The following is a 15,379-nucleotide window of genomic DNA, read 5'->3' as shown; positions in this document are numbered from 1 at the left end:
TAATATCCTTCTATCACAGTCCATTAAAGTATTATTATTTTACTATTACTATTATTAATTTTACAAATTGGGGAATTTTGCAGTGTAAAATACAACATTGAAGTAGTGTGTGTGTGTGTGTGTGTGTGTGTGTGTGTGTGTGTGTGTGTGTGTATGTGTGTGTGTGTGTTGGTTTTGGGCCTTACCCAGTGGCACTCAGGCATAACTCCTGGCTCTGAACTCAGAAATCACTCCTGGCAGGTTTGGGGGAGTATATGGGATGCCAGGGATTGAACCTGGGTCTGTCCTGCACCTGTCCTGGGTTGGCCACGTTAAAGGCAAACACCTCACCATTGTGCTATCACTCTGGCCTCTGAAGTATTTTTTTGGTTTTTTTGGACCACAACCGGTGACACTCAGGAGTTACTCCTGGCTATGTGCTCAGAAATCGCTCCTGGTTTGGGGGACCATATGGGATGCTGTGGGATCGAACCATGGTCTGTCCTAGGCTACTGCCAGCAAAGCAGATGCTTTACCACTCTGTGCCACCACTCCGGCTTCTGAAGTAATATTTTGTAATTTCACTTTTTATTTATTTTCTTTTTGATTTTATAGTCAATGACTGTAATTAATATCCAGCCCAATGACATTTCTAAATTAATTTATTGGTTCTAGTAGTTTTTTTCTGCTTCCAAAATTTTCTTCATGGAAAGACAAACTATCTATGAATAAAGGCAATTTTATATCGTCTTTTCTGTCTCTATGACTTTTATTCTCTCTGAACTGTATTAACATTTCTAAAAAGAGCTTCCTCAACTCTGTACATGACTTTTATTCTCTCTGAACTGTATTAACATTTCTAAAAAGAGCTTCCTCGACTCTGATTCTGTTGATTTATTTTCATTCTGATCCTGCTACAATTTTCTTATTCTTCATAATTCAGTACTTTTATGGTGAAATTTGATTTGAGTATTGAATTTTACATTATTGAAAGAGTGTTAAACTCTGTTTTGGCTGGCAGAATGTTATCAGCAGATAGTCAATCCAGTCGATAGCACAGTAGGTAGGGCATTTATTTGCCTTACAATAGCTGACCCTGTCAATTTCCTGCATCCCATATGATACCCTGATTCTTCCAGGAGTTATTTCTGAGTGCAGAGCAAGGAGTAACCCCTGAGCACTACTGGGTATGGTCCAGAAACAAACAAATAAAAAATACTGATTTTTAATATTTTGGGGGTATTTTGCATGCAATTGTATATTTAACTTTTGGAAAGTGCTTTGACTCTTCTCTCCAAGGGAAAAAAAATCTAGTTCAATTAGGGACAAGAGGTCCAAGAATTTATGCTATCTGTCAACTAATTTAATTTGTGTTTTTTTTTAAACTAAAACAAAAACAAAAACCCCAAGATTCTTCTAGTCTTCGGCCTTATCTTTAACTTTGGCCAATAGAAAAAAGTGAGGCTCTGGGCCCCTGACCCTACTGACCTCTGTCCCTTAGGACTGTGCCTGGCTGCTCCTGATCGAACCGTGAGATGGTGTACTACCTCAGATCATGAGACCAGCAAGTGCTCCAGTTGGAAAAAAGCCCTTCCTGCAGATGGTCCTCTCCTGGACTGTGTGAGGAGAAACTCTCCCTCAGAGTGTATCAAGGGCATTTCGGTAAGTGATTGCTGCATAACTGGACACAGAAGAGCATCCACACTTTCTCTTTCTTCCCTTAGTATTGCCTCAGAACAACTGTCTTCCTACAGGAACTGAGCTAGACTTTAAATAAGAAAGAAACACCAATGACCTGAAAGTGCAGGAATCTATTCCTAGAGAAAAGAACGGGCACTGGCACTCATTAATAGGACAAACAAGAGTAATGATTAAATACCTAATAGGGAAGGAAGTACCGTAATGAAAAAAAAAATGCCTATGATAAAACAAAGCTAGCATTGCACAGAAAGAGAAACAAAAAATAACAAGAAGAACTATTCTATAACAATGAGAACTATTCTTATTATGTTGAGTTTCAGGCATACAGTATTACAACTTCAATCCATCACCAGAATCAGCTTTCCTCCACCAATGTTTCGAGTTTTCCTGCTTGCCACCTTGATCTACTACCTTGATTGGCACATTTTTCATTTTGGTTGCTATAGTTTGGACTCAAACTACTTTCTATTATGTTGGGTTTGTGTTTTTTTTTTGTTTGTTTGTGTTTGGGTCACATCCAGCAGCACTCAGGAGATACTCCTGGCTCAGTGTTCAGAAATTACTCCTGACAGGTTGGGGAACCATATGGGATGCAGGGATAAAACCCTACCAGCTGTGCTATTGCTCTAGCCACAAGTTTTTGTTTTTGTTTTTGTTTTTTTTAAAGAAGGTATTTTATTTTATTTATTTATATATTTTTTGGTTTTTTCGGGCCACACTTGTTTGATGCTCAGGGGTTACTCCTGACTCAGAATTGCCCCTGGCTTGGGGGAAACCATATGGGACACCGGGGATCGAACCGCGGTCCTTCCTTGGCTAGCGCTTGCAAGGCAGACACCTTACCTCTAGCGCCACCTTGCCGGCCTCTGTTTTTAATTTTTGACAATGTGGTAAGGTTTAAAATGCATATGGTTGAAAGTGTAAAATAAAATCCCCACTTTGTGAGATCATCACCCCAGGCACACAGAGGTGTCTGAAGAAGCAGGGTAATGCCAAAGATATAATAAGCTAAGCCAGTCAAGAAAGAGCCATGAAGCCAGTGTGCTTTTCACCTAGATGTCTTTGCTTCCACCAAAAGCCAGAACTGCTCTTCCTTTATTAAACCCAGTACAAAATTCACCAGGAGTGGATGATCAAGAGAGACAAAAGTACCTATCTAGGTGGGCTTTTACATATCAAAGGGAGAGGTTTACAGGAAAGAGAAAAATGGGGGATGCCTTTTTATTTGGGTTTATAGCTGGGTGTCATCTTACAATTCCACCCTTTCGGTTTAAAACAAAAAAAAAAGAGAGGAAAGCTGTAAAAGTTTTGTTCTACTTTTCTCCATCAGATAGTGGGAACCATACATCAGAACTTATAAAAGTGGTTGTTATTTTGTAATAGGCACAATAAAAGTTGGCTATAAACACAACATCCTCAAAACAGTCAGCTTTTTTTATATCTTTGTCTTATACATCTCACAAAAACTTGTCATAGACTTCTCTGAACATAAACATTAGAACCTTTCAGCAGATACTCTTAATTTGAAAATTGTTAAACATTTTTACCCTGAGCACTGTAATATGAGTCTAGAGTTCCTTTTCATAAACTTCTCTAAACAAAATCACAAGAACATTTCTGCAAATACACACACACACACACACACACACACACACACACATATATATATATATATATATATATATATATATATATATATATACACACACACACATATATATATATACACACACACAGTTTGAAAATAAGTTTCCTGGGCCCAGAGAGATAGCACAGTGGTGTTTGCCTTGCAAGCAGCCAATCCAGGACCTAAGGTGGTTGGTTCGAATCCCAGTGTCCCATATGGTCCCCCGTGCCTGCCAGGAGCTATTTCTGAGCAGACAGCCAGGAGTAACCCCTGAGCACCGCTGGGTGTGGCCCAAAAACCAAAAAAAAGAAAAAAAAAAAAAAGAAAATAAGTTTCCTAAACATTCTTATAATGAACATTGTAATAAGAGTCTATAGTATTTAAGGTCCTTTTTCATCAATTTCTGTGGACAAAGACATTAAAACTTTTTTGCAGACATAATTTGAGAATAAGTTTCTACCTAACGTACATAATAAAACATCATAGCAGTTGGGAAACATTCACTAGGATAGCTGAGAACTTTTAAAAATCTAACAACATTATGCATTTCTTCAGAATTGCGCAAACTAATATTAAATCACTAAAGTTGGATACAAATTTCTGTTTTCACTGGGGCATAGAACAAAATAGCTATAAATCTATACAGGTAGAACACACAGCTTAACCAGCAATATAATGACTGATGCAAATAGAATCGAGAGATTAACCTAGAAGAAAGTTGTAGGAGATTCTGAAAGTAGTTGAGCTTCTTCAACTGGGATTGGATCCTCCATCTTCTTCTGTAGTAGGCTGCGGAGATCACCTGGGAAGTTAAAGGCCTTTGGTTCCTGAGCCAGAATCTGGGTGGAGGACTGCTCATCTCCCTGTTGTTGGTCCCCCTCAAATGGAGCTTTCTCTTTGGCTTCTGTCCATTCAGTAACCTCAATAAGATGTTGCAGATTGAGGGGCCTAGGTCCTAGCACAAAGCACCTTTGGTAGAAGAAAGGTGGGACTCAGCCTCTGGGTTGCTACTCAGAATCTTCAGCTCTCTCCCCTTTACTGCTTGCTTCTGTCCCACCTGAAGAGGTCTCTGCCATGTTCAGAACAGGGGCCATGTGTACCAATGTCCTGGTGACGGGCACTGCACACTCAGTTCAGGTGAAGGAGACTGTGATGGTGATTATCCACTAGAGGGTCAAGGCACTCACCACCGTTGGGGAACACTTTTGTTTTGGGTTAATAGCTGGGTGTCATCTTACATGAATGAAAGAAACAACAAAATACCAATTATTTTCATATTATTGCATATTTAAGGAGAAGAGTGACATAAGTGTTTCTCAAATAAAAATGTTTCTAGAATTATTTATTTATTTTAGAATCATTTACTAATGAATAAATTGGCTTGGTAAAGAATAATATCACAGTACTATTCTCATGTATCAACAATATTTATTTGGAGATAAATAACCCAAAATGTGATTTTATTTACATTGAACATAATGTGTAGAAAAATAATTCAGGGAAGAAGATAATATGAAAGGGTCACATAATGATTATTAATATAATACAAGTGAATAATATTCATTTTTTTTTGTTTTGTTTTAGGGTCATACCCAGTGGCACTCAGGAGTTACTACTGGCTTTGTGCCCAGAAATTACTCCCAGCATCCTTGGGGGACCATATAGGATGCCATTGATCAAACCTGAGTCGGCCATGTGTAATGGCAACAACTTAGCCACTGTGCTATCTATCATTCCTGCTCCACAAATGAATAATATTTATTAATAAATGAGAGCATATGCAATCTTCCAACTTGAGTTGGAAGAATGTCAAATATTCTACAAAACTTAACATGTAAATTAAATATAATTTTTATAGAAATAAAGGTTTTTTTTGGGCCGGAGAGATAGCATGGAGGTAAGGCATTTGCCTTGCACGCAGAAGGTTGGTGGTTCGAATCCCGAATCCTGGCATCCCATATGGTTCCCTGAGCCTGGCAGGAGTGATTTCTGAGTGTGGAGCCAGGAGTGACCCCTGAGCACTGCTGGGTGTGACCCAAAAACAAAAACAAACAAAAAGAAATAAAGGTTTTTTCAATCAACAAAGTAATTTTTTTTGTTTTGTGTTTTCGGCCACACCCCTTTGATGCTCAGGGGTTACTCCTGGCTAAGCACTCAGAAATTGCCCCTGACTTGGGGGGACCATATGGGATGGGGGGGGGGAATCAAACTGCGGTCCTTTCTTGGCTAGCGCTTGCAAGGCAGACACCTTACCTCTAGCACCACTCGCTGGCCCCAACAAAGTAATTTTTTAACTGTTAAAGAAAAAGTGCATGAATAAGCACACAAATTATATTATAATTATTAGTGCAGCCAGAGAGATGACTCAAAGGGTCGAATATATGTTTTGCATGTAAGAGGACCTGGTTAGGTCCACATCACCACATTGTCCTTTGAGCACTGTCCAGAGCAGTCCCCTAAATACAGAACAAGAAATAGCCCCTCATTTGCTATTTGACCTCTTTTCTCTTTTTTGGGGGGTGTATGTCACACCCAGCCATGCTCAGGGGTTACTCCTAGCTCTGTGCTCAGAAATCGCTCCTGGAAGTCTCGGGGGACCATATGAGATGCCAGGAATCTAACTGAAGTTCGTCCAGGATTGGCCGCATGCTAGGCAAATGCCCTACTGCTGTGCTATTGCTCTAGCCCCTAACCTCTTCTCTTTCAGAACAATGAAGCAGATGCTGTGACTGTTGAAGGTGGTTTGGTGCTTGAGGCTGGGTTAGCCCCCTATAACCTGAAGCCCATTATGGCAGAATTCTACGGCTCAAAATCTGGTATGTTCTCCCTGGGGAGGCAGGTCTTGGGCCTGACTCACAGCTTAGGATGAAGGCAGGTTCTCCATTTGGCTCCTCTTAGGAATCAGAGCATTGACTTCTTTGGATTGAAGGATACTACTGTCTCTTGTGCTGTTTTGGGACTTTGGCTTCACTGGGAAACTGGGAGCTTGGTGTTCTAATGGGGAGGCCATTGGCACTCTGGTTAGCCTATCTCTGGGAATTTGCTGGACAGTTTTTCTCTTGTGCTAAGTCCTCTGTGGGTGCCACTGACTGTATATTGCAAAAACAGGTTTAGGATGATTTGAAGAAAGGACTTTGCCTCCTTCCAAATTTGCCCATGGTGTTTTCAGTGTTTCTGTGAAATCTGCCTGCCTCAGTTTAGCTCCAACTTGTCAGGCCTTGGGAAAATCCTAGGGTTTTCATCCCTTCCCTTCTGTGTTTGTTTAGGCTTTAGACCAAGAAACAGAGAAGGGAGAGATTGAAATACAAGACTAGCTGGGAGCTAAGTCTGTGTGGCTGGTGCCCCCTCATGTCAGTCTCCATTGGCTTCTGAGGGCTGTCAGGAAAGGAACTAGTGCCATGGTTGGAAAAGACTTTTTTTCCATGTAAATCAAGGGCATTTTGTTTTGCCTTTTCTGCCTGTATTTCAGGGGTGAGAAGCTCCTAAAATGTCCTAACATTCCCCAAGCAGATGAATAGGGCAATATGACATCTTTTTCTTTCTTTCTTTCTTTTTTTTTTTTTTTTCCTCTTCTTTCTGTCTGACTTACAGATCCACAAACCCACCATTACGTTGTAGCCCTAGTGAAGAAGGGCAGCGGCTTCCAGTTGAACCAGCTCCAGGGCAAGAAATCCTGCCTTCCGGGCCTGGGATGGGCTGCTGGATGGAATATCCTGACCAAGATGCTCCGTCCCTCGGCCTCTGCTGAAGAAGGTAAACCAGATAGCTCCACCCAGATGTCCTTGGGCCTTCCAATCACCACCTACTTGTATGTTATATACATTCTAGGATGAAATGAAGAACCATCTTTTGTTTTTGTTTGTTTTTTTGTTTTTTGGGCCACACCCGGCAGTGCTCAGAGGTTACTCCTGGCTCTAGGCTCAGAAATTACCCCTGGCAGGCACAGGGGACCTATATGGGATGTCAGAATTCGAACCACCGTCCTTCTGCATGAAAGGCAAACGCCTTACCTCCATGCTATCTCTCTGGCCCCGGAACCATCTTTTGAAATGGTATTGGGCAGAGCCTGCTGCACCAAAAGCATTTGGGAATTGGCAGCTGAGTCTTTTCTTTTCTCAGCCAAAATGTTTTTGTCTCTCTGAGTTCCTGACTATTTCAGTCATGTAAGTAATGAGAAGCCTGACTGACAAGGCTAGTGGTGGACACCCCATCTTTCCAGCTACCCAAAAAGGAAGGCCAGCTGTCAGGCCTCAGAGTCTTAAGTAGCCTGACTTTTTGGGTCAAGACCAAGAAGAGATAGAAGGACTTTAGCCATGATTTTATGTACATACATCTACTTGATCAGGTATGATGAGTCTTGCATGCCTTTTGAACACCTTGAAAGGTGATCTTTCTGTGGTTCATCACAGCACATCTATTAGCAATCCTGGCCAAGTCTGCTCTGTTGTCACTGTCATAGGAAGCAGGGCTTCTGTTTCAGAGTGAGAAACACTTCAGCCACAGATCTGCCATGTGTATTTCATGTGTTCTCTTTTGCCTCAGCATCAGGCACTATTGAATGTCTTTGGGCTTTTATAAAGTGGCAGTTGTTATGCCCTTAACCTTCCCATTAAGCAAATTATTCCAACTTCTTCCCAGGATTCTTGAGAACCACCACAGTCATTAAAACAGAAGGGAAGGTAAGGAGGGTAATCCCATGTCGTGAGGTAAAGGATGGTCTAGTGTAGGTCAGCAGTATTCAGGCCCTGTCACAGACAAATTCAGACATTTCATAGGCTGGAGGTCCTGATCCACTCATGACAGTGTGCCTGAACACTCAGAGACACCAGGATATCTGTTCTTTCCAGCAGGCACCATGCTGACCACCTCTGGCCTATATACATCACTTCTTTAGGAATGTAGGAGGTGTGTGCAAGCCCCAGGTTCATATATAACACACACACACACACACACACACACACACACACACACACACACACACACTACATTGCAGGGTCTTTGAAACCATCTCCACCCCCTGGACCTCAACTCATGTTCTGTGGTCTTTGTCTATGTTAAGCAGCTATGGCCCAGTTCTTCGCTAGCAGCTGTGTTCCCTGTGCTGATGGGAAGAAGTTCCCCAACCTGTGTCAACTGTGTGCCGGGCAAAAGATGGACAAATGCGCCTGCTCTTCCCAAGAACCATACTTTGGCTATAGAGGCGCCTTCAAGTAAGACTGTAAGGGGGACACTCAGGTCCAGACACCCTAAAATTTTAGCATGAAACCCATTGATCTGAGTGCCTCCCATGACCCACCTTACTCCTAACCACCCTAAGGAGAAGTTTTCTGTATGAACCCCTTCTTGTCCTCCCAGAATTGACTGTGTCAGGGAGGGCTGAGGGAACAGACCCATTTCTAGGATTATGTGATTCATAGACACAGGCTTGGGTTCCCACTAGGGATAACCCCAGGAAGCCCTGTCCTGCCTTTCTCTGCCAGAGCCTATTCCTATGCCAGGGGCATGGGCATTCCTCATTCCCTTCTCACTGCGAACTGCTGCTGGTGCCTGTCCTTAGGCCATGCTTGGTGAAACATATCTCTGGAGCTGCAGTCAGCTGCCTGGAAATCCAAGTCTATCCATAATTACTAACCATGTGTCAAAGGCATAAGCCTTTTATTTAAGACACTATTTTAATTAAGACACGTTAGGCTGCTTGGAAGAAGGTAGGGTCTATCTTTCACATAATCTCTCCCTAGAGAGGTCTAGAAGATGGTGTACAGGATTTTTGGGCTATGCCATTGAGGTTCAAAGGCCCTTTAGAAGGGCCCTCATTTCTATGAAGATAGATGGAAGCTGGAAAACAAAGAGCAAAGTTTATGTGTTGGTGATGGGAGCAGAGCTTCAGAGGGGCTCATGGGTGGGTAGGCCTGCCCTTAACTTAAATGACACTCTCTTGTTTTTCAGGTGCCTGCAGGATGGAGCAGGAGATGTGAGCTTCGTGAGACATTTGACAGTGTTTGGTAAGTGTGGGAGAGAAGGAGAGTCCTGTGGGCTTGCCCTGACCATTTCCTTATACTTAGAGATAACTGATGATTTCAAGGAAATTAGAGTCTTGTATAAAACACAGTTCTGAGGAATAAAGAGCTGAGAGTAAAGAGGATTAAAAAAGGGAGAGATAATGGATCAGAGTTAAGGGGATGAGAGGATAGAAGGGAATTTTATAAGGTGGTGAATGGGAGGGATAATAAATAATAGATACAATATGTAACATAATAATAAATAATAGACACAATATTGTATATATAACAATATACATATAAGCAGAGATATGTACAATATAGGTTAGACAAACATAGAAGAGTCCACCACTTGCCCACTTTACCAATGGTGGGAGAAAACTTTGCTAAATAAAGCTTTTGGGATTATTTTGTGCATGGACCAATTTAGGATAAACATTTTTTTTCATATCTAGAGTACTAAGCAATGTGGTAGTGAGAACTATAAGAGGAGTCTACCCCATATAGTATTGTCTATCATGTCTTGTACATTGAGGTTCTTTTCTGAAAAGAAACTGACAGTGTGGGCATTATGATATAATAAATAGTAAGGAAGCTTGAGTTGGGAAAAAAAAGATAATAGTAAATTGCAAAAACTCAATGAATGGGGCCTATAACAAAAGTCTATGGTGTGCAGTTGCCTATTTTGGTGGTCTCTATGGACATAAGCATTAGATTGTAGTAGCACATATAATAAAAAGGAAATGTATTAATTGGAGTATTTTGTCAAAACATTGTCATAATGAGTACTGTATTTGGAGTCTAATATGATAGAGTGGGGCCGGCGAGGTGGCGCTAGAGGTAAGGTGTCTGCCTTGCAAGCGCTAGCCAAGGAAGGACCACGGTTCGATCCCCCGGCATCCCATATGGTCCTCCCAAGCAGGGGCAATTTCTGAGCGCTTAGCCAGGAGTAACCCCTGAGCATCAAATGGGTGTGGCCCCAAAAAAAATAATAATAATATGATGGAGCACTGAAATGCTAAATTAGGGCATCCAACCTATATCTCCAAGGACCCCTGTGGACAAAGAAATATAATAAAAATTAAGGCACTAAAACATACTGAGAGTGAGCACTACAGTGGGAGTCTGGCTTCTGATTGCATTCTGAACCTGTTTCTGTGGATAAAAACATTCGAACATTATTATAGGCCTCTTTCCTTAGCAGGCTCCTTCCCCAAGGAAGTGTGTGTAGAGCAGAGATCTTTTTTTTTTTGGGGGGGTTTTTGGGCCACACGCGGCAGTGCTCAGGGGTTACTCCTGGCTGTCTGCTCAGAAATAGCTCCTGGCAGGCACGGGGGACCATATGGGACACTGGGATTCGAATCAACCACCTTTGGTCCTGGATCGGCTGCTTGCAAGGCAAACGCCGCTGTGCTATCTCTCCGGGCCCCTAGAGCACAGATCTTGATTGTCCTCACATTGAGACACGCCAACTTCAAACTATCTATGACACTGAGAAATATTAACTCTGAGCCTCAGCTTCTTCATCTAAACTGAACTCTGCCATTACTAGCTTCCCAATTATCATAAGGACGAAGACCAGAAAGCGAGAGGCTGAGTACATCTCTGTAGTGCTGTGAGCACTCAGAAAGAATGGCCTGGTGTCATTTAGATTCTTTGGTGAAGGATAGGGGTTACACCCAGTAATACTCAGGGCTTACTCTTACGCTCAGGGACAACTCTTGGCAGTTCTCAGGAACATATGGGATGCCAGAGATCAAACTCAGGTTAGCAGTGTGCAAGGCCTACACTCTACCTGGTGTACTATCACTCAAGTTCTTGACGTTATTTCTATAGCAGACCTCAGGGCATGGGCCATCAAAGGGCCCAGGAAGGCCTGCCTTTTTTCATCACAGAAGGCATCAGCTTCCTTATCAATGCCAAACAGATTGTCATTTCAGTCATTTTCAGATTGCTAAAAGGCAATTTAGTTGAGGCAAACAAAGTTTTGAGATTTTTCTTGGGAAATCTCCATCAGAAAATTTCAAAATGGGGTGGAAAGAAGGAGAATAAAGAGTAAAGAACAAGGAAGGGAAAATAGAATCAATCCAACGAGCCAGTCACAGTCAGCTTTAGTGGGGGTAAGAAAGAAACAAAACGTGGAGCTGGCTTGGGATTTAGGGATGCAAAAGTCTTTGACTTTTGAGTTTGCTGACATAGCATCCAGGCTCTATCTTTGGCCCCCACATATTTGTTTCAACAAAGTAAGGCCCAGAGACCAGAGCTCTGGGCTCCTACAGTGGGCGTATCTGGCTTCCTTTTCCAGAGAATGTGCCAGAGAAGGCCGACAGGGACCAGTATGAGCTGCTCTGCCGTGACAACACTAGGAAGCCTGTGGATGAATACAAGGACTGCCACCTGGGCCGAATCCCTTCCCATGCGGTTGTGGCTCGAAGTGTGGGCGGCAAGGATGACCTGATCCGGGAGCTCCTCAATTATGCCCAGGTGCTCCCCTCCACTCACTTTCCTCTTGCTTAGGGTCCCTGCTTAGATTTGGGGGCTTTCCTGCTGACTCTGTACTTAGGGATCACTCCTGGCAGGCTTGGGAGATTATCTGGGGTGTCAAGGATCTAACCTGAGTGAGCTGCTTGCAAGGCAAATGCTCTACCCTTTTTACTATCTTCTCTGGTCTGAGACTTTCTGCAGGAGGTTCTTGTGACTCAGTTTTGTTCTCTTTTTCCTTTTTTTTTTTTTTTGTTCTTTTGTGTGCTCCGGATGCAGTGCCAATGGCCTTGATCCATCATGTGCTTCCCCTTCTCTCCTATTGGAACACTCTCCCACCCTTGACTTCACTGCATGTTTGGGCCACTAGCGTTCTATCTGTCTTGGTGGACAGCTCTAACATCCCTGTCCTGCCTTTGTTTGGTGCAGGCATCAAAAATGAATGAGACACAGACATGTCCAGGAAGAGTGCATCTGGAAATATGAGTTCTCCTACTGGGAGGGCAGCAATTTGCAGTGTATTTGGGAAGAGTCCAGGTCTTGTAGATAAGGATGGGTGTAAGTTTGTGGAGTGAACAGTGTCAAGCGGTCTCAGATTTGTCCAGGTTCACAGAAAATTAGCTACTGGAAGTGAGATTCAAAGTCACAAAAAAGCAAACAACTGTTGAGAGTAAAATTAGGAAGGATACATGCATGAAAGAGTGTCAGAGAGAGCACCAGAGAGCAGATGCTGCCAAGGGGTTTGTAGGTTTTCTTTGCCATAGTACTAGCTTGGACCACTGCTCTATGACTAATGATGCTATTTGCTTTTCTCTTAGTTTCCAGCTGGGTTAGGGTATCCTGTTGTCTCTAGACAGCTATCTTATTTGTTTGGGGGCCACATACAGCACTGCTCAGGACTTATTACTGGCCCTGAGCTCAGCAATCACCCCTGGTGCAACTTGAAAATACTGGGAATCAAATCTATGTGGGCTGTGTGCAAGGAAAGTGTCCTACTAACTACTAATTGTATAACTCCAGTCTCTCTCTATTGGATTTTTGAGAGCCATACCTGAAATTTTTATAGTACTGTGGCTATGAACATATTTTGTATTAGTTAAACCCTTTGGAAAAAGTAGGCTCTGCTAATGGTTCAGAGACACCTTTGCTCACAAGGATTATTTACATTTTCTGTGAAAGAAAACTTGTTTCACTTTGTTAGTTTTATTTTTTGTTTTGGGGCCATCCCTGGCTGTGCTTGGGGCTTATTCCTGGTTCTGTGCTCAGGGATTACTCCTGGAGGTGCTGCAGAACTATATGGGATGCTGAGGATCAAACTATATGGGATGCTGGGTTGGTCACCCTGTACAAGGCAAATGCCCTATGCATTGTACTATCATTCTGGCCCCTGAGGACATTTGTTGACCCCTTGCCTAGTTGACCTGGGAAGAATTGTAAGCATTATCCCTGACTCTGAGGAGTCATTGAAGACTAGATTTGAAGGCAGTAGAATGATGGTGTTTGTAGGGTGAGTTAAACTTGACAACTGGCAAGGTAAACTGATGCATCCTCTTTCTTTTTTTTTTTTTTTTGTGGGGTAGGGGGGAGGTTACACCTGGCAGTGCTCAGGGGTTACTCCTGGCACTAATCTCAGAAATTACTTCTGGCAGGCTTGGGGGACCATATGGGATGCCGGGATTTGAACCACCAACCTTCTGCATGCAAGACAAACGCCTTACCTCTATGCTATCTCTCCAGCCCCGATGCATCCTCTTTCACAGGGGTTATGCTCTGTGCATAATTAAGAGGCAGCAGGCAATTTTTCATCTAGAGCTGTTCAAAAGCAAAATGCATTCAGACACACGCAAAGGACCATTTGTCTATGCAGGAGCCAAACAGGGGAGGAGAGACTGAAGTGCTCTGTGGCAAGCTTGAGGGAGCAGAAAGTGCCAGGATTTCTGTGCTCCATTTTGTTAATTAGGCTATCCTAGATGACATTTGTAGCCTGTAGGGGTGATCAGATGGCCCAGAAGTGCACCTTCCCTGATGTCCCTGGGAATACAGCACTGGGGAGGGGCACTTGGCAGCCCCAGGGTCCCATGCCAGGATCTGATCACCCTTGACAGTCTAACTCTCAGGCACTTAGACTCAGGCACTTTATGTTTTCGTTGTCTGGCTTAAGGGCCCCTTTTTCTGTCAGCCTCCTTCCCTCACTATTTCCTTTATTTTTGGAGCAGGAACATTTTGGAAAAGGCAAGTCAACAGAATTCCAGCTCTTTGCCTCCTCTCACGGGAAAGACCTGTTGGTCTCGGATGCTGCTCAGGGATTTTTACAAGTGCCACCTAAGATGGATGCCAAGCTGTACATGGGCTACGAGTACATCTCTACCAATCAGCATTTACGTGGAGGTTTGTAAGGGCCAGGGTGAGGACTACAAAAGCTTTTCTGGCATCTGTACTGTTCCCGGTTCCTTAGACACACACACACACACACACACACACACACACACACACACACACGTTTGCTGCACTGTGCAGCTCAGGGAGCTATTAGGTCAGTGAGGGGATTTTTTTTTAGCCAAGGAAAACAATAAATGACCTCCAGATTACAGAAGACCTAGAGCAATTCTGGTCTGGCTCCTTTGTATGAACTAGGAGTCCCCCTAGGGGAAGTGGGTCTCTCTGGCAGGGAAAATAGTCCATGTTTAACTGAGGTGGGGATGTCACCTTCTTGAGCAGAAATAGAATTTCAGAGAGCCTGAAATCCAGCTCTTGCTTCCCTGAACCCTTATTATTCTCTCCTTTCCTCCCTCCCTTTCCTTCCTTCCTTCCTTCCTTCATTCTTTTTTTTTTTTTTTTTTTTTTTGGTTTTTGGATCACACCCGGCAGTGCTCAGGGGTTATTCCTGGCTCCAGGCTCAGAAATTGCTCCTGGCAGGCACGGGGGACCGTATGGGACGCCGGGATTCGAACCGATGACCTCCTGCATGAAAGGCAAATGCCTTACCTCCATGCTATCTCTCCGGCCCCCTTTCCTTAATTCTTAGTGCCAATCTCCAACATGTGATACATGAGTAAGACCTTTCGAGTCCTCACCTTCTTCCTTCCTTCCTCTCTCCCTTCCTTCCTCTCTCCCCTCCTTCCTCCCTTCCTCCCTCTCTCCCTTCCTCCCTCCCTCCCTCCCTCTCTCCCTTCCTCCCTCCCTCCCACCTCCATCCCTCCCACCTCCATCCCTCCCACCTCCATCCCTCCCTCCTCCCTCCCTCCCACCTCTATCCCTCCCTCCCTCCTCCCTCCCTCCCACCTCCCTCTCACCTCTATCCCTCCCTCCCACCTCCCTCCCTCCCTCCCTTCCTCCCTTCCTTCCTCCCTTCCTCCCTCCCTCCCTCCCTCCCTCCCTCTCTTCCTTCCTTCCTTCCTTCCTTCCTTCCTTCCTTCCTTCCTTCCTTCCTTCCTTCCTTCCTTCCTTCCTTCCTTCCTTCCTTCCTTCCTTCCTTCTCTATCTCTTAATCTCTCTTTGTTTTAGTTTTTGGTCCATACCCAGCAGGCAACTCCTGGATCTGTGCTCTAGAGCTATTCCTAACAGTGCTTGGAAAATAATGCAGTACTGGGGA

The 15,379-nt window shown here is 43.6% G+C and overlaps 1 protein-coding gene across 2 annotated transcripts in view; it reads left to right on the top strand.

Moving 5' to 3' along the window:
- Positions 1-15,379, top strand: part of LOC126012133 (inhibitor of carbonic anhydrase-like) — a 52,576-nt gene that overhangs the window by 4,267 nt on the left and 32,930 nt on the right. Inside the window, exons 2-8 of one of the 2 annotated variants that reach the window (XM_049775954.1) lie at positions 1,481-1,641; positions 6,015-6,123; positions 6,899-7,060; positions 8,370-8,517; positions 9,254-9,309; positions 11,612-11,790; positions 14,004-14,175. In XM_049775954.1, coding sequence (XP_049631911.1) covers positions 1,481-1,641; positions 6,015-6,123; positions 6,899-7,060; positions 8,370-8,517; positions 9,254-9,309; positions 11,612-11,790; positions 14,004-14,175 — 987 coding nt within the window. Of the gene's footprint in view, positions 1-1,480; positions 1,642-6,014; positions 6,124-6,898; positions 7,061-8,366; positions 8,518-9,253; positions 9,310-11,611; positions 11,791-14,003; positions 14,176-15,379 lie in introns of both variants that reach the window. The other variant, XM_049775953.1, reaches the window with a different exon arrangement.

This window comes from Suncus etruscus, chromosome 6 (assembly GCF_024139225.1).
Source record: "Suncus etruscus isolate mSunEtr1 chromosome 6, mSunEtr1.pri.cur, whole genome shotgun sequence".
Taxonomy (NCBI): Eukaryota; Metazoa; Chordata; class Mammalia; order Eulipotyphla; family Soricidae; genus Suncus; species Suncus etruscus.
Note: the sequence above shows the minus strand (reverse complement) of the source record. Positions and strands in the feature narration are given on the sequence as shown.